Here is a 25,235-nt window from a genome sequence, read left to right as displayed (position 1 = left end):
ACCCCTCGTTCTCCTCCATCCGAGTTCTCTCTAGGCATGCAACCTGTTAAGTCTGCCTACACTAAGCTTGTCTTCGCCAGATCGTCAAAGAGAGCTTTGAGAATGTTAGGGGATTGGTTGCAGTCCAAGCAGCAACTGGGAAAGACGTCTTTTATGTTTCCGCCTCCTAAGCTGGCTTCTAAGGCGGGCGTCTGGTATGCCACGGGAGAGGAACCAGGCTTGGGGGTCCCTGCCTCTGCCCAGGCTGACTTCTCAAGTTTGGTTGACTCTCCACGAAGGTCGGCTATGAGACGCTCTAAGGTCTGCTGGACCTTTTCTGACCTGGACCACTTCTTAAAGGGAGTCTTTCGCGCCTTTGAAATTTTTAATTTCCTCGACTGGTGCCTGGGGGCCTTGAGCAAGAAGACTGCCCCTTCTGACAAAGACTCGGCCATGCTGATTATGTCCTGTATGGACAAAGCAATTCGCGATGGTTCCGGCGAACTTGCCTCTATGTTTGTATCGGGAGTCCTCAAGAAAAGGGAACAACTTTGCTCCTTCCTTTCCACTGGTATCACCTCTTGCCAAAGGTCACAGTTACTTTTTGCTCCTCTTTCTAAGTTCCTGTTTCCTGAGGATCTTATCAAGGAAATGTCTGCGGCTCTTATACAGAAGGATACGCATGACCTCGTGGCCTCTTCAGCACGGAAGGCTAAGGTTGCTCCTTCAGTACCAAGAACTTACCGCACCCCAGTGGCTGATACTCCTGCTACCAGATTTATTCCGCCCTTTCGTGGCAGAGCCCCCAGCCGAGGAAGTACCCGCCCAGACGGTCACAGGGGCAGGTCCAAGAAAGGTACCAAGTCTTCGAAAAGCAAACATTGACTCTCCTCCTCTCCAGACAGCCGTAGGAGCCAGACTCAAGACCTTCTGGCAAGCTTGGGAAAGAAGAGGTGCAGACGCCCAGTCTGTCAAGTGGCTAAGGGAGGGTTACAGGATCCCATTCTGCCGCAATCCCCCTCTGACCACTTCTCCCATCAACCTCTCTCCCAACTACAAGGAAAAGGACAAGAGGCTAGCGTTACACCAAGAGGTGTCGCTCCTGTTACAGAAGGAGGCAGTGGTGATAGTCCGGGATCATCAATCCCCGGGCTTTTACAACCGTCTCTTCCTGGTGGCCAAGAAGACAGGAGGTTGGAGACCGGTGCTGGACGTCAGTGCGCTCAATGCTTATGTCACCAAGCAGACGTTCACTATGGAGACGACGAAGTCGGTCCTAGCAGCGGTCAGGCAGGAGGACTGGATGGTCTCGTTGGATCTGAAAGACGCCTACTTTCACGTCCCCATTCATCCAGACTCCCAACCTTTTCTGAGATTCGTTTTTGGAAAGGTTGTGTACCAATTCCAAGCCCTGTGTTTTGGCCTAAGCACAGCACCTATGGTGTTTACGCGACTGATGAGGAATATTGCCAAATTCCTCCACTTGGCGGACATCAGAGCCTCCCTTTATTTAGACGACTGGCTTTTAAGAGCCCCCACAAGTCGTCGCTGTCTGGAGAGTCTCAGATGGACTTTGGACTTGACCAAGGAACTGGGTCTTTTGGTCAACTTAGAGAAGTCCCAGCTTATTCCTTCCCAAACCATCGTTTACCTGGGAATGGAGATTCGGAGTCAAGCTTTTCGGGCTTTTCCGTCGGCCCCAAGAATCAACCAAGCCCTAGAGTGCATCCTGAGCATGCTGAAGAGGAACAGATGCTCGGTGAGACAGTGGATGAGTCTAACAGGGACCCTGTCATCGTTAGCCCTGTTCACCGAGTTAGGGAGACTCCACCTCCGCCCCCTTCAGTACCATCTAGCAGCTCACTGGGACAAGAATATGACGCTCGAAGCAGTCTCTATTCCTGTTACCAAAGAGATGAAGACCACTCTCATGTGGTGGAAGAGCAACATCCTTCTCAAGGAGGGTCTCTCGTTAGCTGTTCAGACCCCCAATCTTCATCTCTATTCGGACGCATCAGACTCGGGCTGGGGCGCGACCTTGGACGGACAGGAATGCTCGGGAACATGGAACAAGGAACAGGAAACGCTTCACATCAATTGCAAGGAGTTGTTGGCAGTACATCTGGCCTTAATGAACTTCAAGTCCCTCCTGCTAAGCAAGGTGGTGGAGGTGAACTCCGACAACACCACAGCCTTGGCGTACATCTCCAAGCAGGGAGGGACTCATTCGAGGAAGCTGTACGAGATAGCAAGGGACCTCCTCATTTGGTCAAGAAGTCGAAACCTCACGCTGGTAACGAGATTCATTCAAGGCAATATGAATGTCTCGGCAGATCGCCTCAGCAGGAAGGGTCAAGTCATCCCCACAGAATGGACCCTTCACAAGAACGTGTGCAACAGGCTTTGGGCCTTGTGGGGTCAGCCAATGATAGATCTGTTCGCTACCTCGATGACCAAGAGGCTCCCATTGTACTGTTCCCCAATCCCAGACCCGGCAGCAGTTCACGTGGATGCTTTTCTGCTGGATTGGTCCCACCTCGATCTATATGCATTCCCGCCGTTCAAGATCATCAACAGAGTTATTCAGAAGTTCGTCTCTCACGAAGGGACACGGCTGACGTTGGTTGCTCCCCTTTGGCCTGCAAGAGAATGGTTCACAGAGGTACTGCAATGGCTGGTCGACGTTCCCAGGACTCTCCCTCTAAGAGTGGACCTTCTACGTCAACCTCACGTAAAGAAGGTACACCCAAGCCTCCACGCTCTTCGTCTGACTGCCTTCAGACTATCGAAAGACTCTCTAGAGCTAGAGGCTTTTCGAAGGAGGCAGCCAGAGCGATTGCCAGAGCAAGGAGGATATCCACTCGCAGAGTCTATCAATCCAAGTGGGAAGTCTTCCGAAGCTGGTGCAGAGCCAATGCAGTTTCCTCTACCAGTACCTCTGTAACCCAAGTTGCTGACTTCCTGTTGCATCTTAGGAATGTTAGATCTCTTTCGGCTCCTACGATAAAAGGGTACAGAAGTATGTTGGCAACAGTTTTCCGCCACAGAGGCTTGGATCTTTCCTCCAACAAAGATCTACAGGACATCCTTAAGTCTTTCGAGACCTCTAAAGAACGTCGCTTGTCCACTCCAGGCTGGAATCTAGACGTAGTCTTAAGGTTCCTTATGTCTCCTAGATTTGAACCTCTCCAGTCAGCCTCTTTCAAAGACCTTACTCTCAAAACTCTTTTCCTCGTCTGCCTTGCAACAGCCAAAAGAGTTAGTGAGGTTCACGCCTTCAGCAGGAACATAAGATTCACATCCGAAACAGCTACATGTTCCTTACAGCTCGGATTTTTGGCAAAAAATGAACTTCCTTCACGTCCTTGGCCTAGGTCGTTCGAAATTCCTAGCCTTTCCAACATGGTGGGTAACGAGCTAGAGAGAGTTCTTTGCCCTGTCAGAGCTCTAAAGTACTATCTTAAAAGGTCAAAACCTATACGAGGACAATCAGAGGCCTTATGGTGTGCCATTAAGAAACCTTCGATGCCTATGTCCAAGAACGCAGTTTCGTATTACATAAGGCTTCTGATTAGAGAAGCTCATTCTCACATGAAGGATGAAGACCTTGCTTTGCTGAAGGTAAGGACACACGAAGTGAGAGCTGTGGCTACTTCGTTGGCCTTCAAACAGAACCGTTCTCTGCAGAGTATTATGGATGCAACCTATTGGAGGAGCAAGTCAGTGTTTGCATCATTCTATCTCAAAGATGTCCAGTCTCTTTACGAGAACTGCTACACCCTGGGACCATTCGTAGCAGCGAGTGCAGTAGTAGGTGAGGGCTCAGCCACTACATTCACTTAATCCCATAACCTTTTTTAACCTTTCTCTTGAATGCTTTTATTGTTGTTTTTGGGTTGTTACGGTAGGCTAAGAAGCCTTCCGCATCCTAGTTGATTTGGCGGGTGGTCAATTCTTTCTTGAGAAGCGCCTAGGTTAGAGGTTGTGTAGAGGTCCTTTAGTATGGGTTGCAACCCTTTATACTTCAGCACCTTAGAGTCGTTCAGCCTCCTAAGAGGAACGCTGCGCTCAGTAAGGAAGACGAACTTATTAAAGGCAGAGTAATGGTTCAAGTCGACTTCCTTACCAGGTACTTATAATTTCATTGTTATTTTGAATAACTGATAATATGAAATACGGGATACTTAGCTTCTTGATTAACATGTACACTGGTTTTCACCCACCCCCCTGGGTGTGAATCAGCTACATGATTATCGGGTAAGATTAATATTGAAAAATGTTATTTTCATTAGTAAAATAAATTTTTGAATATACTTACCCGATAATCATGATTTAATTGACCCACCCTTCCTCCCCATAGAGAACCAGTGGACCGAGGAAAAAATTGAGGTGGTGTTGTCAAGAAGTACTGGAGTACCTGACCACAGATGGCGCTGGTGAGTACACCCCCCTCTTGTATAGCGATCGCTGGCGTATCCCGTCCGTAGAATTCTGTCGGGCAACGGAGTTGACAGCTACATGATTATCGGGTAAGTATAATCAAAAATTTATTTTACTAATGAAAATAACATTTTGGTTTGTCCAGGATTTTTACTTCTTACATAGTATTAATTGGTCAATAAGTTTTTCAGGCTAATACATTCACAACCTTTTTATTGTTCATCAATAAATCTTGTAGAAGAATGTAATCAGCAGCAAAATAAGTTAGTTTTCTTCTTTAAGCAAATGCACAAGACACTTTACAGAATAAAATGGATTAGTCACAAGGGTATTTGTCCCTTTTTAACTTGGTTTGGTAAAAATATCACCTTCATCTACTTTTACTCTCTTTTCACCAGGAAAATGGATGCACAACCTTGTCCATGCAGCATATAAGCATCATATTCATCTTTGATATCCAATTTTTAGACAAAGTTTAGGGGGAATTATATGTTATTAAATTAGGAAAGTATTTGAGGTTTTTAAATCATGTATGTTCTTTACTTAAGTTTCTTGTGCTAAAATCGGAAAATATGATGCATTCAATCAAACTTAACCTAGGTAAATTTTGATGGTGCCTTACTTTCACTGACATTTATTGCATAAAATAGGATAGAAAATTACATTTGACACTGAATCTTTAAAATTGTTGCTTCAAAGTTTACGATTGGTGTTAAAATATTATTGTGCTACTTAGAACTGCTACTCATTAATAGCTTTACATCTCAAACTGACACTCATCCACTGCTTCTCCAGTATCAGCCACCATGATTGTACAGCTAGAAAATTGTCCTGTTTGTTGGATAAATCTATATAATTGTGAAATTGCATTCTTTAGTTTTATCTCTAGTAAATTAGCAAGGCTTTAGCCATAGTTATTCTTTATGGCTACTAGGACTGGGATATTTTGAGAGTATGCCTATTATTGTTGTTATGGCTCATTTTACCACTGATTCTTTTCAGTTAAGAATAATGGTTAGATCTGAATTTGAATGTAATGGAAAATTTTCAATATTTGTGGGAATGTTAATTATGATCTTAAGGATTTAAGTATTCTATAATCATCAGAAGTTTTGATTATCATAACATTAAAAATACAAAATTGAACTTTTCATTTGTAAAGAGTTTTCTTAAAAGTTTATAAAGAGTTAGTATATTCTTAGTATATCTTGTAATCCTAAATTTATTTTCACCTGTTTACTGACTCATTGTATTGACTTATTTTTCAAACAGCCTTTGCAACCTGGAGAAGAACATCCACCTGATTTTTACTCTGTGGCATTAGTTGAAGGTCATCTTGATATACGGCTAAATGGAGGGTCTAGTATATCACGACTTATGTCTGCTGAAAAATTTAATGATGGGCATCTTCATTCATTTTTCATTATTAAAGAAAATAGAAGGTAAGTAGAGTCCAAGTGCTCTTTATTTTTTGTCATTTATTTTTTTCAGATTTACTGGTATACATAAGGGTATTAAGAGGATGGTGTGTTTGAATGGAGTAGTTCATTTTTTGCAACATTTAAATATAAAAGTTTATTATAAAATGGGAGTAATTTGATTATGATTCCTTTGTGTTTAGGGTCACTCTCAAGGTTGATGACCGAGAGGTGAATGGAACAAGATTAGACCCAGGAAGTCACGTTGTGTCAGGACCAAACACTGGAGGTTTATTCTTTGGTGGTATACCCCCCGGCCTTCCTGTTACAACAATGGTGGGTTCCACCAGTTCTCTGAAAGGCTGTATCAGAGATGTAATCGTTAATAATCGGTAAGTGGTGCTTTGTAATATTCATTTGTTTTGAGATTATAGGATGTTTAATATTTGATATGGCTTATTTTTTTCTTAAAGTGGAGGAAAATTTTCACCAAATAAATGGTATTGTGTAAATGCATACCCATGATTTTTGAAGGATGTTTAAGACCACTGATATTTAAGTTAGATTCATTTCCAGTATTCTTGACTCCTTTGTTAATGAATAAATCAATTGATCTCGGCAAAAAGAATAAATTCGTGAATAATTACTTTATTCCCAACCCACAAATGATTACTTTGTTCTCAAGTATCTCATCTATTATTATTATTATTACAAGCTAAGCTATAACCCTAATTGGAAAAGCAAGATGCTATAAGCCCAAGGGCTCCAACAGGGAAAAAAATAGCCCAGTGAGGAAAGGAAACAAGGAAATAAATAAATAATATCGATAAAATATTTCAAGAACAGTAACAACATTAAATTAGATCTTTCATATATAAACTATAAAAATTAAAAAAAAAAAAAAAAAACTGGAAGATAAGAAATAAGATAGAATGGCGTGCCCAAGTGTACCCTCAAGCAAGAGAACTTTCTGTTGTTGGAGGTGGATATCATTTATTTATGCCTTGTGATTATTCATTCAGTCACTTTTATGACTCAAATTTGTTCAGTTCTCAAGTTTTTCTCTCGGTTATTTCTCAATACGTATAAGGCAAATAGTTCAATAGAAAAAAAGTATTTTCAGATCAGAGTTGAAGAATGGATAATGTTGCTGTAAATGTTATTAGGAGAAATGAGTTTCATAGAATGCAGTAAAAATCTATTGAGAGGACTTGAACAAAGATTGAATTGTGTTTAAGGGTACGAAATTTCAGCAGCAAAAGTTTATGTACAAATTCTTTACTATCATGAGGAACTTGTAAATTTGAATTTTTTTTTCTTTTCTTTTTTTTTTTTTTTTGCTAAGAATATTTAGGTGAAAATAAATTTAATACACTTTTTAATGGTCCATCTCTGTTTCATTTAAAGATTACATGCCTAAAGGTTGAAAACTATAGATATGTAATGGGCATTAGGTGTACAGTAATTTTAAATTTCTAAAAACTATACATACTGTATTGAAGAAAATTTTAGTAAGTTGTAATACAGTCCAGTATTTACAATCTGGCATTTCCTATTTTCCTCTTTATTTTAGAGTAGTGTCGTTTTCTCAACCGGTGCAATTTAAAGATGTGTATATTGGCCGTTGTGCTGATTTACCACCCACTGCAATGCAAGGAATGGAAGGAGATATGAAGGTATGTGTATATGTGTTTTTTCAGTACTGTATAACTTTCATGAAATTTTAAGGTTTACTTGTAAGAGCAATTTAGGGGAACTGTTCAATAATAACTTTTCATCTTGTTGTTATATGTCATGATTAAGAATACACTATCAAAAAACTTTGAGCTAAAAAGATGATCATTAGACATGGATCTACAGTATGAAGTTAGCTTGTGCTTCATTTAAGTCTAAATTGATAAAGATTTTTTTTTATATGATAAACTGTACACTATATATTATTGAAACTTAGCAATTTTTACTTAAACTTCAATTGCCAACTCTTCCATAATCATTTGAATTCCTAAAGATGTATTCTACATCTAGGGATTTTTACTGCCTTAAAACCCTCTTACATGTATTTTATGTCCAGTAATTTTATATTCCGTCACTTATGTTTATTATTTGTTTTACAATAGCTACAAACTTAAATTGATTCAGATACAGTATATGATTAAAGAAATTTAAATTGTGTGCACTAATAGGTTTTGTGCTAAGATAAGTATAATGCCCAACAAAAAGGTACTAGTTCATGAATGATAAATTTATTTGTACATTAATGCGATTGGACGGGTTTGTATTTTAGTGAAACTTTCTCAGGATCCTGTATATGTAATTTAGTACAGTATTTAAATGTTGTTTGTTCCGTAACCGATATACAAACCACGCTATTTACATTGGGTTTACCTTTCGGCGTAGCTGAAATGACGAGCCAATAGTTTTTAACGAGGGTTAACTACCCCCTCGCTAGTTAGCGGGGGTAGGGGGAAGGGGTAGCTTGCTAACCCCCCCCCCCCCCACACACACACACACACCAGTGATTTGCTTTACTTCACTTTTGGCTCCGGCGATGAACAGGTGTGTCTGTCCATCGTCCTCGTTGACAGCCTTAATCTTTTTTTGCTTTTTCTTCCAGTTTATGTGTGTTGGTTTTGGAAGTTGGCCTCACCCTTTATTGTCCACCATGCGCAAGTGCCCTGGGATTGCCGGTCGCCCTTGCGGTACATTCATGTCTGCGGTGAACACGGATCCTCACACCCTTTGACCGCAGTGTCGAGGCCGACAGTGTGACAGAGAGAACACGTGTAGTGAGTGCAGGGAGTGGTCTACCTCCCAGTGGGAGAGGTTTGGCTGCCGGCGCAAGAAGAAGTCCAAGAGAGACCGTTCTCCTTCCGGGGTTGCCTTGAAGGAGGAAGGCTCTCGGGACTCTTCTTTCGCCGCCCAAACCTCCTCCGAAGCTCCCCCTCGTTCGGCTCCTAAGGAGACCGCCGAGTGGGAGCGCAGGCCCTAGTTCTGTTTCCCGACCTTGGATTGGGGGAGAGGGCGTCGCCTCCCATAGCGGGGCGGCTCCTCCTCCTCCTCCGGGGGAGGTTGTTGCTAATGACTCCTTGTCTAATGATGATCTTTTACAGATTTGGGCTTCCTTGGGGCTTAAGGGCCTGCCCTCCAGGGAAGCCCTGATTGACCTTGTCCAGTTGGGGGCCGCTGGTAAGCAGTCGCCGGTGATAGCAGAGGTAGATCCTCTGTCTATCGTCAACGTCGTGGTGGTAGAGGCTTCCGACGGGTCGGGTCAATCCTCTGCGGGTGCTGTTGTGGATGATGGTGCTGAAGGCTCTCCTCCCCCTTCCGTACATCCTTCGAAGGGGGAAGGGAGTCCCGCGGGCTCCTCTGCTGCCAAGCCTCCCTCTAGGGGGAGTGCTTTGACTGAGACTCCCCTTCGGAGGACTGATGGTCCTGACGATCTCCCTCGTGGCCGCCTTCGCCGTAAGGCTCACCGTCCGCTGCGCCGCAAGGGCCTCCCGTCTCCCTATAAGGGTGCTAAGAGGCGCCTTTTTGAATCTTCGCCTCCTTCCTCCGAGGGGAACTCTCCTCGCCGTAAGCAGCCTGCAGCTTCAGCTTCCTTAGACCTCTCCGGGGATTGGTCTCCTACGCCTTCCAGACCTTCCGCTTCTGGTGCAGACGTCCAGCAGCCTGACCTCGTCAGCCAACGGGCAACGGTCCCTTCGGGGCAAAGGGATGCTTCCCACAGTGTGGGTTCTTCCCTTGCGCGTCAGGGTTCCCCTGCGCGCCCTTCTGCAGTGTTAGCGCACAGGCGCTCTCCTGATCGTCAGCGTTCTCCTGTTCGCCAGCGCTCTCCTGATGATTGTCGTCCCTCTTCTCACCAGCGCTCTCCTGAGGACATCCTTCAGCCTGTTGTTCCTGTTGAGCGCCCAGTGCGCCAGCGTTCCCCTGAGCGCCCTAGATCTGCTGCTCGTCAGTGCGCACCTGCGCTCCCAGTTCCTGACTCGCGCCCTGTGCGCCCACGCTCGCCTGACCGACCTAGAACTTCGGTTCAGGTCTTGACCAAGGACTCTTCTCCTCGCCCTCGCGATCCTGCTCGTCAGCCTGTTCCAGCGCAACAATGCTCGCGGTCTCCAGCGCGTACTTCCAAGATGCCTGTACGCCCACGTGCCCACACGCCTCCTGTTCCTGAGCCCGTTCGTGAGCGTTCGCCTCTGCGCCCCGCGCTGGCAGCTCCCTCACAGGATTCCACGCGCCGGCAGCTCCCTCACAGGATTCCACGCGCCGCCCTCCTGCTCGCAGCGATCTCCTGCGCGTCAGCGATCACCTGAACATCGGCGATCTCCAGACTGCCCGCGTGACCTATCGCCTGCGCGCAAGCATTCTCCAACGCGCCGTCGCCCAGAGGATCTGGAAGGACATGGGTCGCCTTCTGTCAGCTCGCCCACGCGCGGTCATTCGCCTACGCGGTCTACGCGCTATTGCTCGCCAACGCGCCACCATGCGCCAGCGCGCCACCATGCGCCAGCGCGCCATCTCTCGCCTACGCGCCAGCGTTCGCCAGCGCGCCGCCGATCGCCTGATCGCCATCGCTCTCCCACCCGCTACAGGTCTCCTGGACAACATCGTCAGCGGTCATCGGAGCGATCTCGTTCGCCCACGCGTCAACGCGCTCCCTCGCAGACGCGCCAACGTGCTCACTCGCCAGCTCGCCCACGCGCTCATTCGCCTGTGCGCCCTCCCGCCCACTCGCCTGCGCGTCCACGCGACCGCTCGCCTGCGCGCGATCGCTCCCGCGCTCGTTTGTCTCCGCGCGTTTGCGCGCCCGCGCCTCAACATTCTCTCGCGCGCGATCCCGTAGTTTCGCCTACGTACGAGCATCAGCACGACCCCCGTTCGCGTCGGGTTTCGCAGCCCGCGACAGCAGCAGGGACGCGTGTTGCCAGACCGCACTCAGGATCGCCTCTGTCGAAGCGCAGGACTCTTGTGCAGGATAGGGAAGACACATCGGAGAGGTCAGTACAACTTTCTTCCCCCCTTCCTTTTCAGGCAGGTCCAGTGGTGTCCACTCCGAAGGATCGCCCGATCCCCTTCCCTCTAGCGGGAATTTCGGACTCTGTGTCCGTGTCTCGGCAGACTTGGTTTGGTCCTCTGATGCGGGCGTTAGTGAAGGCTATGAAGCCGGCACTTGCCGATCAAGGACACAAGCCAACGGCTGCCTCGCCCCCGCTGAAGAGAAGGAGAGGAGTGGACTTCGTGGTGACTTCTCCCAGGGAGAAGTTGGTTCCTAAGAGGTCTGTCAGGAAGGCTCCATCCCCTTCGCAGGCGCTTTCTCCTTCTCCCGAGGACGAGGCTTTTCCGTCCTCGGGAGAATCCAGTGAGGTGATAGTCTCCCCCTCGGCACCAAGGGGGGAGTCGTCTCCTCATGGAGGAGAATCGTCTCGCGCGGAGGGCGCTTTCCGAACCTCTTTGTTGGGGTCGTGTATCCCGCCCAGGAGGGAACCCAAGGACTCCAAGACAATCCCGAAGTCGTCATCTAGGATTCGTCAGGAACCAGCTGCACCCCGGGAGAACGTCCACGCATCTCCCCAGGAAGAGATTCCGGGGACGGGAGACTTAGCTGCCAATCCGCAAGGAGGAGACCAGCAGGAGTCTGAGCATGCCTTCTGGCAGGTCCTGAGCCTGATGAGGCAAATCAACGGGTTCATGGACCCCATGATCGCCCCCAGAGAAGGCAAGGACACGGTCCTGGACCAGGTGTACGGTACTCAGAAGCCCCCTAAGGCCAGTGCGGCTCTGCCCTGGTCCCAGGGGTTGAAGAGTGCCAGAGCCAGGGCCAATGCCCAACTCGCGGCTCTTGCTTCCTCCAGTCGTTCCTCTGCCGGGAACAAACTCCTCTCACCTCCTCGTCTCCAGCAGAGGAGGTATTTTGAGATCTTGGGGGAGTCTAGTCTCGCTCTTCCTCTCCATCATTCCGTAGAAGAGCTTGCTAAGGGAGTTCCTCTCGAGAAGCTCTCCGCCCGGCAGGTGACGTTCTCGGCGTCTGAGATCCTGAGCCATGAGAAAGTCGCAAAGTGCGCCATGCAGGCCACTTCGTGGCTGGATATATGGCTAGGGTCTCTGGGCATCCTATTGCGCTCCGAGGATTTGTCTAAGGAGGCCAATAGGAAGGCCCTGGAGACCTTCCTACTCTCGGGCACCCGCTCCATTGAGTTCCTGGCACACCAGGTTACCACCCTGTGGGCCAACTCGGTATTGAAGCGGCGTGATGCGGTGACCGAGAAGTTTCACCCGAAGGTCCCCGCCGTGGATATCTGTAGGCTCAGACATGCTTCCCTGCTTGGGGGGAATCTGTTGGAACCTCAGGATATGGAACGAACGGCTGAGAGGTGGAGGAAGTCTAGCCAGGACTCCCTCCTCCATAGGGCCCTTACAGCTCGGCCCTATAAACCTCCAGCTCCGCAGCAACAGCAGCAGCAGCCTCGCAAGACACCAAAGCAGACACCGGCAGCTAAGAAAGTGGTTTCTAAGCCCCAGCCCTTTCCAGCCAAGGACAAAAGGGGCGGTAAGTCCTCCAGGGTAGGCAAGACTCCTAGAGGGAGCGGCCGCGGCCGCAAACGCTAGGAGTGGCAGTCCCCCCGCGTGTCCACTTGTGGGGGGATGCCTCCGACGTTGCGTGCACAGGTGGCAGCAACACGGGGCCGATTCTTGGACGATTTCTGTGATCGGCCAAGGCTATCGCGTCCCGTTCATAACATCTCAACCTCCCCTGACAGCGAATCCAGTGTCGTTGAGCTCCTATGCCATGGGATCGGTAAAGGGGCTGGCCCTTCGGGCGGAAGTCGAGACCATGCTCAAGAAGGATGCTCTCCAGGAGGTCGTCGACGGCTCCCCAGGCTTCTTCAATCGACTCTTTCTTGTAAAGAAGGCGTCTGGAGGCTGGAGACCTGTCATCGACCTCTCGGCTCTGAACGAGTTTGTCAAGCAAACTCGGTTCAGCATGGAGACAGCGGACACGGTCAGACTTGCGGTGAGACCTCTAGACTTCATGTGCACACTGGATCTAAAGGACGCATACTTCCAGATCCCAATCCACCCGTCTTCCAGGAAGTACTTGAGATTCAGCCTAGACGACAAGACCTACCAGTTCAAGGTGCTGTGTTTCGGTCTCTCCACAGCACCTCAGGTGTTCACCAGAGTGTTCACCCTGATTTCATCTTGGGCGCACAGGAACGGCATCCGTCTCCTTCGTTATCTGGACGACTGGCTGATCCTAGCAGACTTGGAGTCGACCCTTCTTCGACACCGAGACAGGCTTCTGAGTCTTTGCCAGGATCTGGGGATCGTGGTAAACCTCGAGAAGTCCTCTCTGCAGCTGTCCCAACGACTGGTTTATCTAGGCATGATGTTAGACACCAATCTCCACAAAGCCTTTCCTTCAGACGACAGGATAGCAAGGCTTAGGAGGGTGGCGGAACCCTTCCTCAGGCGAGAAGAGCTTCCCACCCAATCGTGGTTGCGTCTCTTAGGTCACCTGTCCTCCCTGGCTCGTCTGGTTCCAAACTGCCGCCTCAGGATGAGATCCCTGCAGTGGCGGCTCAAGTCCCGGTGGGATCAAGGATCCGATTCCCCGGACGTACAGGTCCCTATAGGATCTTTGGAACGGACGGACCTGCGGTGGTGGCTGGTCGACGAGAACCTGCGAAAGGGAGTGGATCTTCTCGTCCTCCCCCCGGAATTGACACTGTTTTCGGACGCGTCAAAAGAAGGGTGGGGAGCGCACGTTCTGAACCAGAGGACCTCAGGCCTTTGGTCAGAATCAGAAAGGTACCTGCACATCAACCTGCTAGAGTTGAAGGCCATCTTTCTGGCTCTTCAACAGTTCCAACGGACCCTGGCGGGTCACTCCGTGGTTGTGATGAGCGACAGCACCACGGTAGTGGCTTATACCAACAAGCAGGGAGGTACTTTTTCGCAGCAGCTATCCCATCTTGCAGTAGAGATTCTGAGGTGGACTGAAGTCCACTCGATAACACTATCAGCTCGCTTCATTCCTGGCAAGAGGAATGTGCTCGCCGACAGTCTGAGCAGGGCCTCGCAGATAGTGAGTACCGAGTGGTCTTTGGATCCTCAGATAGCCAACAAAGTCCTGACTTTGTGGGGTTCCCCGACCGTGGATCTGTTCGCGACAGCGTTAAATTTCAAGCTGCCTCTGTACTGCTCCCCAGTCCCGAACCCCAAGGCACTCTGGCAAGATGTTTTCCAGCAACGGTGGGACAACATCGACGTGTACGCCTTCCCACCGTTCTGTCTGATGAGAAGGGTGCTCAACAGGACCAGACTATCGGTCAACTGTTCGATGACTCTGATAGCTCCGCTATGGCATCACGTGGAATGGTTCCCGGACCTTCTGCAGCTCCTGACGGAGCTCCCGAGAGAACTTCCCCACGACGCGAGCTACTCAGACAACCACACTCCAACATCCCTCACAAGGCCGTGGCCTCGCTTCGGCTTCACGCCTGGAGACTGTCCAGTATCTCCTCACGGAGAGAGGCTTTTCGCAACAGGTTGCGGAGAGAATGTCTCGGCACCTGCTAAAGTCCTCTGAGGGAGTCTACCAGGCAAAGTGGAGAGTCTTTTGTGGTTGGTGTCGTGGGAGGGGTATCTCTCCACTTGATGCCACTATTCCAGCAATAGCGGAGTTCCTCGTGTATCTGCTGGAGGAAATGCGCCTTTTTGTCTCAGCAGTGAAAAGCTATCGCTCAGCCTTAAGCTTGGCTTTCAGGCTGAAAAATGTGGACATATCTTCCTCGTTGGAACTCTCTCTACTCATACGTAGCTATGAGCTTACCTGCCCCCAGTCGGAAATGAGACCTCCTCCTTGGAACGTGGTTCGGGTTCTCAGGGCTCTTAAGAGACCTCCCTTCGAACCATTACGCCAGGCCTCTGATCGCCACCTGTCTTGGAAGACGGCTTTCCTGCTCGCTTTGGCTTCGGCCAAGCGAGTTAGTGAACTTCATGGTCTCTCGTACAACATCGCCCATTCAAGGGGATGGGGGGAGGTAACGTTCAGGTTCGTCCCTGAGTTTGTTGCCAAGACTCAGAATCCTGGAGTGCCGGACCCACGGTTCGACTCTTTCAGGATCACGGGTCTCCGTTCTGTAACAAGCGACCCAGACCAGCTGCTACTATGTCCAGTGAGGTGTCTGAGGTATTACTTAAAGAGAACAGCTGCAGTTCGTCCCCAAGTGCGGGCATTGTTTGTGAGCACAGGCAGGACGAAGAGGAGGGTCACCAAGAATACCATCTCGGCTTGGATTCGAAGGGTTATCTATCACGCCTTGAATCCAGACCCTCCTCCGTCACGTCGCCCTAGGGCACATGACGTCAGGGGCATTGCTACGTCCCTGGCCTTCAAGAGAAACTTCTCTGTGACGCAGGTGCTTCAAGCTGGGGTCTGGAAGCGTCAAACGACCTTCACAGCCCACTACCTGCAGGACGTGACCCACAGGAGCCTCGATACGTTTTCTATCGGCCCTGTGGTAGCTGCACAACAGCTGGTCTAACCTCAGGCTCCTTTATGGACAAGTAGCAGTAGGTTGAGGGCGTTGTTACCCGGTTTTAGTCTGCGTGAATGAAAGAGTATGTCTGACCCTTACTTCTTTCTTCATTCTCCCCTCTCTTGGGGAAGCAGCATCCTGGCCTTCGCATAGCTGACCTCGACCCCCATACCCTGACGAGGTGGTATTGGGAACGTCCTATCCTGGATTCCTATCTAAAGGTCTCAAGGTCAACTTCATAGGACGAGTCACGCTTTCCTCCACACACAACTTATGTAGGCCACTCGTTCCTAGCGAAGCAAGGAACTTGTGAGGTGCAGGGGCTCCTTTTCTCAAGTGCTACTCACTGGGAGGCGGAGCCCCCGGGCAAAGCCAAAGTCAGTAAGGCTGGGGACTTTCCACCCTTTCCAACCTGACCCCCAAGTCAAGTCCTACCTCTAAGTGAAGTGAAGCAAATCACCGGTGTGTGGGGGGGAGGGGTAGCAAGCTACCCCTTCCCCTACCCCCCCGCTAACTAGCGCGGGGGTAGTTAACCCTCGTTAAAAACTATTGGCTCGTCATTTCAGCTACGCCGAAAGGTAAACCCAATGTAAATAGCTAAGGTTTGTATGGTTAGGAAAAATACAAATTATCTCCGAATTTTTCATTTTCTCTTAATTTTAGGGAAAACATTTTTTTGTCCATACAGCTGAAGCTCAGATTTTTAAACAAGTACAGTACATACATTCTATGAAAAGTGCATAAATACTTTCAATGGACCTTTGAATTTCTTAGATTTTTTCTTTTTTTGTGGGGAGGTTATTTTAATTGATATTACCTCTTGGTCACATACAAGACAGGGTAGATTCAAGCAGAATGTCCTGTCGCGACAACACTTAACTATTCCCACTATACGTAAGAAAACTATATTTTTCTCAAAAAGAAGTCTTTTATAGTTCAATAATCCCTTGGCTATTAGGGGGAGTTCTATTCCAGGCTCCCAACGATAGCTGAAAAATAGTAGATACAGATATCTATGGCAGGGTATACTGTATATTTTTTTTTTCATTTTTAAAGATTTTTATATTTTTTTTTTTTGTAAATTAAAGTTTTTATAAACCTTCCTAACACCCTACAGAACCCATTACATACTCTTGAAATACTTAAGCTAAAATTTACTTTTACTGTTTACACCTCTTACATATACATAAATGATGAAAATAATATCCGAACTCTCATTAACGTATGTACTGCTCAGCCAGGCGATGCCGTTGATCAAATTATATGTCCATTTACTCGGATTAAAGAAGTACAGTTTTAATAAAACTGATGTTTCACTACTCCATTCAGTAATAATACATGTAATATTCACATATTAGCATTGTGTTATGAAATAAAAACAATGAAAATAGATCTTTTCTTTTGTTTACATTTATGAGATGATCGAAATTACCATCTAAGCTTTCCTAATTATCTTGCTAAAAGAGACCATTATCATTTTCATTTTACTATTAAAAGGTATGTAAGTTTTATTAAGAATACTTTTCTCATGTTCCATTAACTATCCATTTTAATGACATGAAAATTTATGGGTATTTCATCCTTTTTGCCAATGTACAATAATCTTATTGTCTTTAGCTTTACGGTGCTTGATTACAGAGCTTAGGAAATCATTGACTTTATCCCCCAATTCTTTCGGTAGTTTTGTGCAATTTGGTTAACAGTTTCATAAACTGAAAATGGTTTAATGTTATACAGTATGTCATTTGTTTTCTACTTTATATCATTTGCAACAACTGTAGTAATTGTTTAGTATCATACAAAAGTTGAAATTTAAGCAAAAAATCTTGTTTTATGTGAATCAGTTGTTCATCGTTCGGTTGTTTATAGCCGTATGCTTTACAATACTATCGATACTTTTATCATTCTCTTTTGATTCCTTAACCTATTGAACTAAAAGTATTGGTAAAGAGATTAGCTTATTATTATTTGGTCTCCAAAAAGGAAGATACAAGATAAAATAATTTTTGTGCGTGAAAATTTGGAAGGTATCAGAATATGCAAGATTACAAGTTACACGAGTATATAATGTACTACTGTAATTTACTTAATTAATTTTTAGGCTCAAAAAAGGAATTTTGACGTAGGAAAAATCTATTTCTGGGCGAAGGACCTGTGCCGCCCAGTGAATAAGCTCCATTTAGCACTTATTCTTAGGTAATTTACTGCTAAATATACCAGAGAAAAAATGTAAAGGAGTGCTAGGTTAACTAGCTCGCTCACCTATTGGTGTCGGTATAAAATTGGGCGTATAATCCAGAGGTCCCGCACTATTTAGATTAATCCACGACAGAAACCCCAATAGAGGAGAGCCGTTCAACCTCACTCGGTACTACTAACAATGCATCCGCTCAGAACCCAACTCCTTAGCACCCAAAGTTTGGGGACTCCAAGGGAGAGGAGCTGGGAGGGTTCACTGGGCGGCACAGGTCCTTCGCCCAGAAATAGATTTTTCCTACGTCAAAATCCCTTTTCTGGGCTCGAACCTGTGCCGCCCAGTGAATCTATACAAGAGAAAATGTCACCAAACTTGCAAAATAAAGGAAAAAACATAAGCGTAAGGGAAATACAGGATGCTTTAATCAGAGATGAGTACCAAAAAACAATTATAGGTATAATAATGCCGTGAGTGATAATATATACAGATACTCAGGAGTATATAAAAATTTACAAATATAATAACAGTATTCAGGTGCGAGACCAACGAATACAATAGGGTATAAATGAGGCAGGTAAGAGGGAGAGATAAAGAGACAAGGCCTTAACCTGTGAGTTACCTGGGAGTAACTACGCTCCCTGCGGCTACTGTAGAAAATTTTAGGGCTTCCAAATGTTTAAGGTAGTGTTTCTTGAACACTGACGGTGATTTCCACCCTGTAAACCTGGAGAGGTCTGTAAAATTCATGTGGTGAAAGAAGTTCACCGAGGTAGCAACCGCCCTGATATCATGTGCAAGAGGAAAAGAGTCAGGGTTAGCTTGTTTAATAAAATACAAAATTTGTTGCCTGATCCCTTTAATAGTAATGGTACCGCCTTGCTCTCTAACGAATAGAGGCCCCGAGGAGTTAGAGGAGGTCCGGGATAAATAAGACCTAAGAGTAGTGACAGGGCACAGAGACGGATCTTGCGTGAGGGGAACAATTTTCCAGGAGGTCCATCTGTTTTGAGGGTCTTCGTTCTTAGCCAAAAAGAATTTGTTAGGAGAAAGAAGGACCTCTCCCGAAGGCAGAAAGTCAATATGACCCGGGTTTCTCGACAAGGCTGCCTATTCAGAAATTCTTGCCCCGGAAGCCAAGCTCACCAGGAAAAGTGTTTTCCTGAGAAGGGGCATGTAATCACAAGAACTGTTAATGGTATCAGCAGCCAATTTGAGTACGTCATTAAGGAACCAGGTCACCGGGGTAGGACGAGTAACCGGTTTCAGTCTGGCACAAGCTTTCGGAATTGAAGCTAACAAAGAGTCGGTTAAGTCTATGTTAAAACCCACTAGGAAGATCTTTTTCAGAGCCGATTTAATAGTGGTGATAGTATTGGCTGCCAGACCTGATTCTAATAAAGATCTAAAGAAAGTGACTGTAAGGTTCAAGTTCATACAGTTCACGTCTGAGTCTATTAAAAATTTTGCCAACTTTTTAACTGCAGAGTCATACTGGCGGATGGTGGAATCCCGTTTATCCGATTCTAGGAACAAGGTGTTTTGAGGATCAATATTGGCACCATGCATAGCCGCAAACTTCATAAAGTCCATAAAGTTAGGGCGCTCTGAATGTTTGAGAAAGCGTACACAACGCTTGTTTGTACTATCTGAGACAGAACCGGATTGGGTATCGGGTGAGGGTATAGTCTCAACTCTCGCAGGAGAGGATACCAGTTGCTCTTGGGCCAGTTGGGTGCGACCAAGGCTACTTGTCCCTTGAAGGATCTCAGTTTGTCTAGAACTTTCAGCAAAAGATTCACCGGGGGAAAGAGATAAATCTTTTCCCAGTTGTCCCAATTCTGTGACATGGCGTCTGTGGCGTAAGCCTGAGGGTCTAGATTGGGAGCCACATATACTCTCAATTTGTGGTTGGATTCCGGGGCGAAGAGGTCCACTTGGAGACCGGGAACCTGAGAGAGAATCCACCGAAATGACTTTAGATCGAGTGACCATTCCGATTCTAGAGGGGAGGTCCGGGACAGGGCGTCTGCTACTACATTCCGGACTCCCGCCAGGTGGACAGCTGAAAGATGCCAACGGTTCGAGGCTGCTAGGGAGAATATGGCTACTAGAACATGGTTCAGAGGCCCTGACTTTGACCCGCCTCTGTTGAGGCAGCGGACCACCACTTCGCTGTCGAGGACCAGACGAAGGTGTTGTTTCTTGGGAAGAGCGAGACGTTTCAGGGTTAGAAGAACTGCCATGGCCTCTAGCACATTGATGTGAAAATGGCGGAACAAGGGAGTCCAAAGACCTTGAACTTTCTTGAGCTGAGAATAGCCGCCCCAACCTGATAAGGATGCGTCTGTGTGAATGATTAATTCCGGAGGCGGAAATCGAAGGGGAACTGACTTTGACAGACTGTTTGCTCTTGTCCAAGGAAGAAGTCTTTCCCGTAGAATGGGAGGAAGGCGGACTTTCCTGTCCCGGAGCTTCCGGTTCGCCCTCGAACGCCAGACACGATTGATATCTTTCAATTTTGCCTTCAGAAGAAGATCCGTCACTGAGGCAAACTGAAGGGACCCCAGAATCCTCTCTTGGAGTCGTCTGGAACTTACTTTGTCTTTGAGAAAGCGTTTGGTGTTCCTTGCAATCTCTAACCTCTTGGGTCTGGGAAGACACAGAGTATGAGATATAAGATCCCATTGCAGGCCGAGCCATTGGAACTTTGATTTTGGAAGAAGACGGGACTTCTTGAAGTTGATCTGGAAGCCTAGAGATTGAAGATAATGGATGACTTTGTGAGTGGCTTTTAGGCAATTTTGGGAGGTGTCTGACCAAATGAGCCAGTCGTCCAGATAGGCTACTACTTGAATCCCTTGATTCCTGAGTTCCTGAACAGCGACTTCTGCTAACTTTGTGAAGATCCTTGGGGCGATGTTGAGCCCGAAAGGCATCACCTTGAAGGAGTAACTTTTGTCCCCTAAGCGAAAGCCTAGGTACGGACGGAAGTGTCTCGCTATCGGGACGTGATAGTAGGCGTCTGTAAGATCGATAGAGGTGGTGACGGCCCCACGGGGAAGTAAGGTCCGCACCTGCGAGACGGTAAGCATTCGAAACTTGTCGCATTGAATGGACAAGTTGAGAAGGGATAGATCTAGAATCACTCTTCTCTTGTCTGAATCCTTCTTCGGGACACTGAACAGCCGACCTTGAAACTTCAGATGTTTTGTTTCTTGTATGGCGTTCTTTTGTAAAAGATCCTGGACAAATTCGACCAGGTCCGGAGTGGAATGTTGACGAAATTTGTTCGGAGGAGGAGGTCCTTGAATCCAACTCCACCCCAGTCCCTTGGAGATGATACTGAACGCCCAGGGACTGAACCTCCATTTGTTGCGGAAGGCATAGAGCCTCCCCCCTACCTGCTGCACCTCAGTATTGGTTTGAGGAGTTGCCTCCACGTCCGCCTCGGAAGTTCTTTCCTCTGCGAAAGGCTCTTCCCCTGCCTTTGTTCTGGTTAGAACCACGGTGGTAGCCTCTGCCTCTACCATACCTCTGGGAAGAGCTATGAGCCTCGTAAGACTGGTTAAAGGCAGGAGAAGTGGCGGAGGCACCAGAAAGCTGGCTCTTAGGGAGCAGAACGGTGACATAGTCGTCCGAAGGAGCCTGAGAGGTGGAAGGCTGTGCGGGGACAACAGAAGATGGAGGAAGAGGCAGCCGGAAGTTGGATGAAGCACTCTGCTGTTGCCTGAACTGGGTGGAGGTATATGGTCTAAGCTTCTTCCTACCCCGGGCTTGATAATTTGCAGGGTCATATTTGCGTTTAGGGGTCAAACCCCAACGGGCTTTAAGGCTCTGATTAACCCTAGTGGCCTCCGCCAAGACTTCCTCTACGAGATCCTCGGGGAAGAGATTTGAACCCCAACAGGAGGACCGGATGAGCTTATTAGGTTCATGCCTAATCGTCGCCTCAGCTAGGACATGCTTGCGACATCTGCGTTTAGCAGTAGCGAAGTCATACAAGTCATAATATAAAGACTGTAACGTAGCCTTGTTGAGAGACTTAAAAATACTCTCCGTATCGTAAGTCAAGGCTATCGACTCCGTGGATGTGGCCAAGTTTAGAGTACGGCCCACACGTAGGCGGGAATCATATTCCTGTTTAATGAGGGATTCCGGGAGACGGGGAAGCTTCTCACTAAACAAAACTGAGGCACAGTCTGCTGCAAGCTTGCCGGAGGTAAAGGTGGTATGGACGTTGTCCCAACACTCAATGCCTGAGGGAAGAAGGAGGGAGATTGGATCCACCTCTCGGATGGGAGGCAAGGGCTTCTCCTCCAGAGCATATTGGAAGGCAAGCTCTGCCACCTTATTGACGCATGGAGTCAAGGTGTTCTTGTCCATTAAGAACATCGTAAAGGAGCTTTTATAAGGCGTCAGCATGGTGTTAGTGCAGCCGATGTCGTTCAAAAATCTGGCCCAAACAGATTGGGCTTGCTCCTTCGGGAAGATGACCGTCTCTTTGGGGACCTTGTCTAATCGAACTAAAGCTTCCTCGGTAAGCCTGGCATAACCATGAAATGGGAATGCCAGACCAGGAGGAAAGAATTCAAAGTCCTCTAGAGGACGAGTGCCAAGGCCCTCCAGAGTCAACATTCCGTCTGAGAACGGGGAATGAAGAGCCATACGCCAGGGGTTGTTCTTGGCAAACGGCGGGAGCTTAGAGGCATCCGGGATGAGAGAGCTTTGGACTCTCTCCGGAGCTCCTTGCTCTAAAGCCCCAATTCTCTGACCGAAGTTAGAGAACATCGTGTCCATCCTCGACTGCATCTCCGAAACCAACTTTGCCTGCATCTCCGACACGATGCGAAGCATGGCTGATTCGGAAAGGCCCGGGCTAGCAGCAGGAGGGGCGGAATGAACTCCCGGGTCGTGAGACTTAGAGGAGGAACCAGAGGTCTTTGAAGACGGGTTCGTACAATGTTTAGAGCCATGAGAAGTCTTGTGAGGCTTGCGAGCTTTGGGTAAGGTTCTTGAAGTAGACTTATCCTTAGGGGGAACCGGGTATGATCGTTGAGACGAATCACGGTCCCCAGAAAATCCATGAAAAGAAGAGCGATCAGAAGAAGAAGAAAGAGCAGGGCTGAGGATAGGAATCTCAGCGCCGGACACACCTGCCTCACTTACCACCCTACCTGTATCCGGCTCGTCTAGTAACATTGGTTCGACGTCCAGGTTCATGGAGGCAACATTGTCCTCCAGACCTCCGGGGGCGTCCGATGGATCTTGCTCTGGGTCGATGAGACCCGTTATAGTGGCATCAATGTGGGCAATGATGGGAGCTGCCACATGCCTAGCCACAGCAGCTGAAGACTTGGCGTTGGGGTAAACCATGGTGCAGTAGTCCTCAGATAGGACGTACGGCCGCTTAGACTTCACATTCCGGGCAAACCCACCAATCCACACCTTCAGTGTGGCCCGAGCCGCAGACTTTTGCTCCGGGGATGCCTGAAATAATAGTGGGAATTATAAAAGGGAAGACTCCCAATGGTCCTTCAAGACCATAGATATCTTACTAATAGTAAAATAAATAAGAAGGCAATATAGCCAACGGGACTCACCGAGTCAGATCCAAGGGTAGTGATGAGGTCGAAGCAAATCACACAGTTATCCGGGTGCCATACCACAACGTCTTCCAGTTGAACCCCATAAGGGGCGTGAGATCGGCAGACGGAGTGGCCACAAGGCTGGTGCAGAACAGCTGCACAGGCCGGCGTCAGACAATGCACCATCTATAAAAAGAATAGTATATGAGAAACTGTAATTCTCTTAAGTAGGGGCGGGTCCGGAGGACCCGGGCCTAACATAGGTCTAACACAAGATTAGAGCTTAACTGTACTATTCTTTAAGTAGGGGCGGGTCCGGAGGACCCGGGCCTAACATAGGTCTAACACAAGAATAGAGCTTAACTGTAATATTCTTAGGTAGGGGCGGGTCCGGAGGACCCGGGCCTAACATAGGTCTAACGCAAGGTTAGAGCTTAACTGTAATATTCTTACATAGGGGCGGGACCGGAGGACCCGGGCCTAAACATAAGTCTAACTTGAAACTAAAGTATAGCAATCCATTCCGGTCAAGCCGGGAGCATAAAAAAGGATGCAATAACAAGGAATTAAGACACATGGTGTCTGATTTCCCGGGGCGGGGTAGACCCCGGGCCGGGAAATAAAAGTATATCCAATACCAATTCATTTAGGGACTCCGGGGTAGTGATCTGTCATATATAATCATCATAGGAAATGTTATAAAATAATAGGGGGGGCGGAACTGTAGCTAAGAACCGCCAACCGAACCCGGAGGGTTTCGTATAACATAAGCCAGAATGAAAAGTGAATATAAAATAGGGTGCACCGGGATCCAACTCTGTTGACCGGTGGCCAACCAGACTAGACAGAGACGAACCCGCCGGGCCACCCGGAGGACAAAGTCCATAAACACTGAACTACCCCCTCTAAAAGGAGGGAAGGCAACGGTCCCTTAGTGGAGGGGGGAGAAGCCTAGCCGCCCACCTAGCTAGAGGGGGAGCGTGGGGGAGGATCACGTGATACGAGGCAGCAGGGCTACCAACTGACGATCCCCAACCAGACAGATCAAACGGAGTAATGGCACAAATATTCATTATAATAATAATAGCGTTAAAAATTATATGAATAAACACATAGAACATTTTGGGCAAGGCATGCAACATAATAATTAAATCACAAAAGACACACCTGATGGCTAAAAATAACATTGCCGCCTAGCACGAAGGTCGGCAGCCATAACGATACGTAAATGATATCGGCCCTAAAATTGAACCACGAGGATTCTAAACGCTAAATAATGAATATTCACAATAACAAATAATATTTGATAATAAAAATAATACACATAGTAACACCGCAAGTGAAACTTAAAAGCTCTCAAAAACAGGAGTACCAACTGTAGTGAAATCAAGCAAGATCGATATGAACGAAGAGAATAAACTCCTATAATATAAATATTAAACGATCTAGGTTGCTCAAAACACAGTAAAACCCAGCTTGGTACTTAACTTAGACGGTGTCTCCTGGGAAACCGACGAAGAAGCCATAATTCAATGGAAAATAAACCAAAATCGAGAGCACAACAAAAATGCGGGTTACTATACTCGTCGTGCTAAAAGGAGTTGAGTTCTGAGCGGATGCATTGTTAGTAGTACCGAGTGAGGTTGAACGGCTCTCCTCTATTGGGGTTTCTGTCGTGGATTAATCTAAATAGTGCGGGACCTCTGGATTATACGCCCAATTTTATACCGACACCAATAGGTGAGCGAGCTAGTTAACCTAGCACTCCTTTACATTTTTTCTCTGGTATATTTAGCAGTAAATTACCTAAGAATAAGTGCTAAATGGAGCTTATTCACTGGGCGGCACAGGTTCGAGCCCAGAAATAACTGTTTTGAAGAAAAAATTAAAATATGAAAAATATAAAACTTATCTGCCCTCAGAAACCTGCGTTATAAAGAGGAGTTCGCAATATAGATTTATATATAATATAAATGCCATATTTGCGAGAAATATTTAGCAAAAGGTAAGGAGGTGTATGTTGCGTTTATGGATTTGGAGAAAGCGTATGTTAGAGTTGATAGGGAAGCAATGTGGA

General features: G+C 47.2%; 1 protein-coding gene across 1 annotated transcript in view; it reads left to right on the top strand.

Annotated features, from left to right (window-relative positions):
- LOC137645595 (laminin subunit alpha-1-like) overlaps positions 1 to 25,235 on the top strand; it is a 497,060-nt gene that overhangs the window by 454,091 nt on the left and 17,734 nt on the right. The window contains exons 57-59 of the mRNA XM_068378394.1: positions 5,692 to 5,861; positions 6,041 to 6,229; positions 7,411 to 7,513. Of these exons, the coding sequence (XP_068234495.1) occupies positions 5,692 to 5,861; positions 6,041 to 6,229; positions 7,411 to 7,513 (462 nt within the window). The remainder of the gene's footprint in view (positions 1 to 5,691; positions 5,862 to 6,040; positions 6,230 to 7,410; positions 7,514 to 25,235) is intronic.

Source organism: Palaemon carinicauda, chromosome 8 (genome assembly GCF_036898095.1).
Source record: "Palaemon carinicauda isolate YSFRI2023 chromosome 8, ASM3689809v2, whole genome shotgun sequence".
NCBI lineage: Eukaryota > Metazoa > Arthropoda > Malacostraca > Decapoda > Palaemonidae > Palaemon > Palaemon carinicauda.
This window is presented reverse-complemented; position numbering and strand designations above follow the sequence as displayed.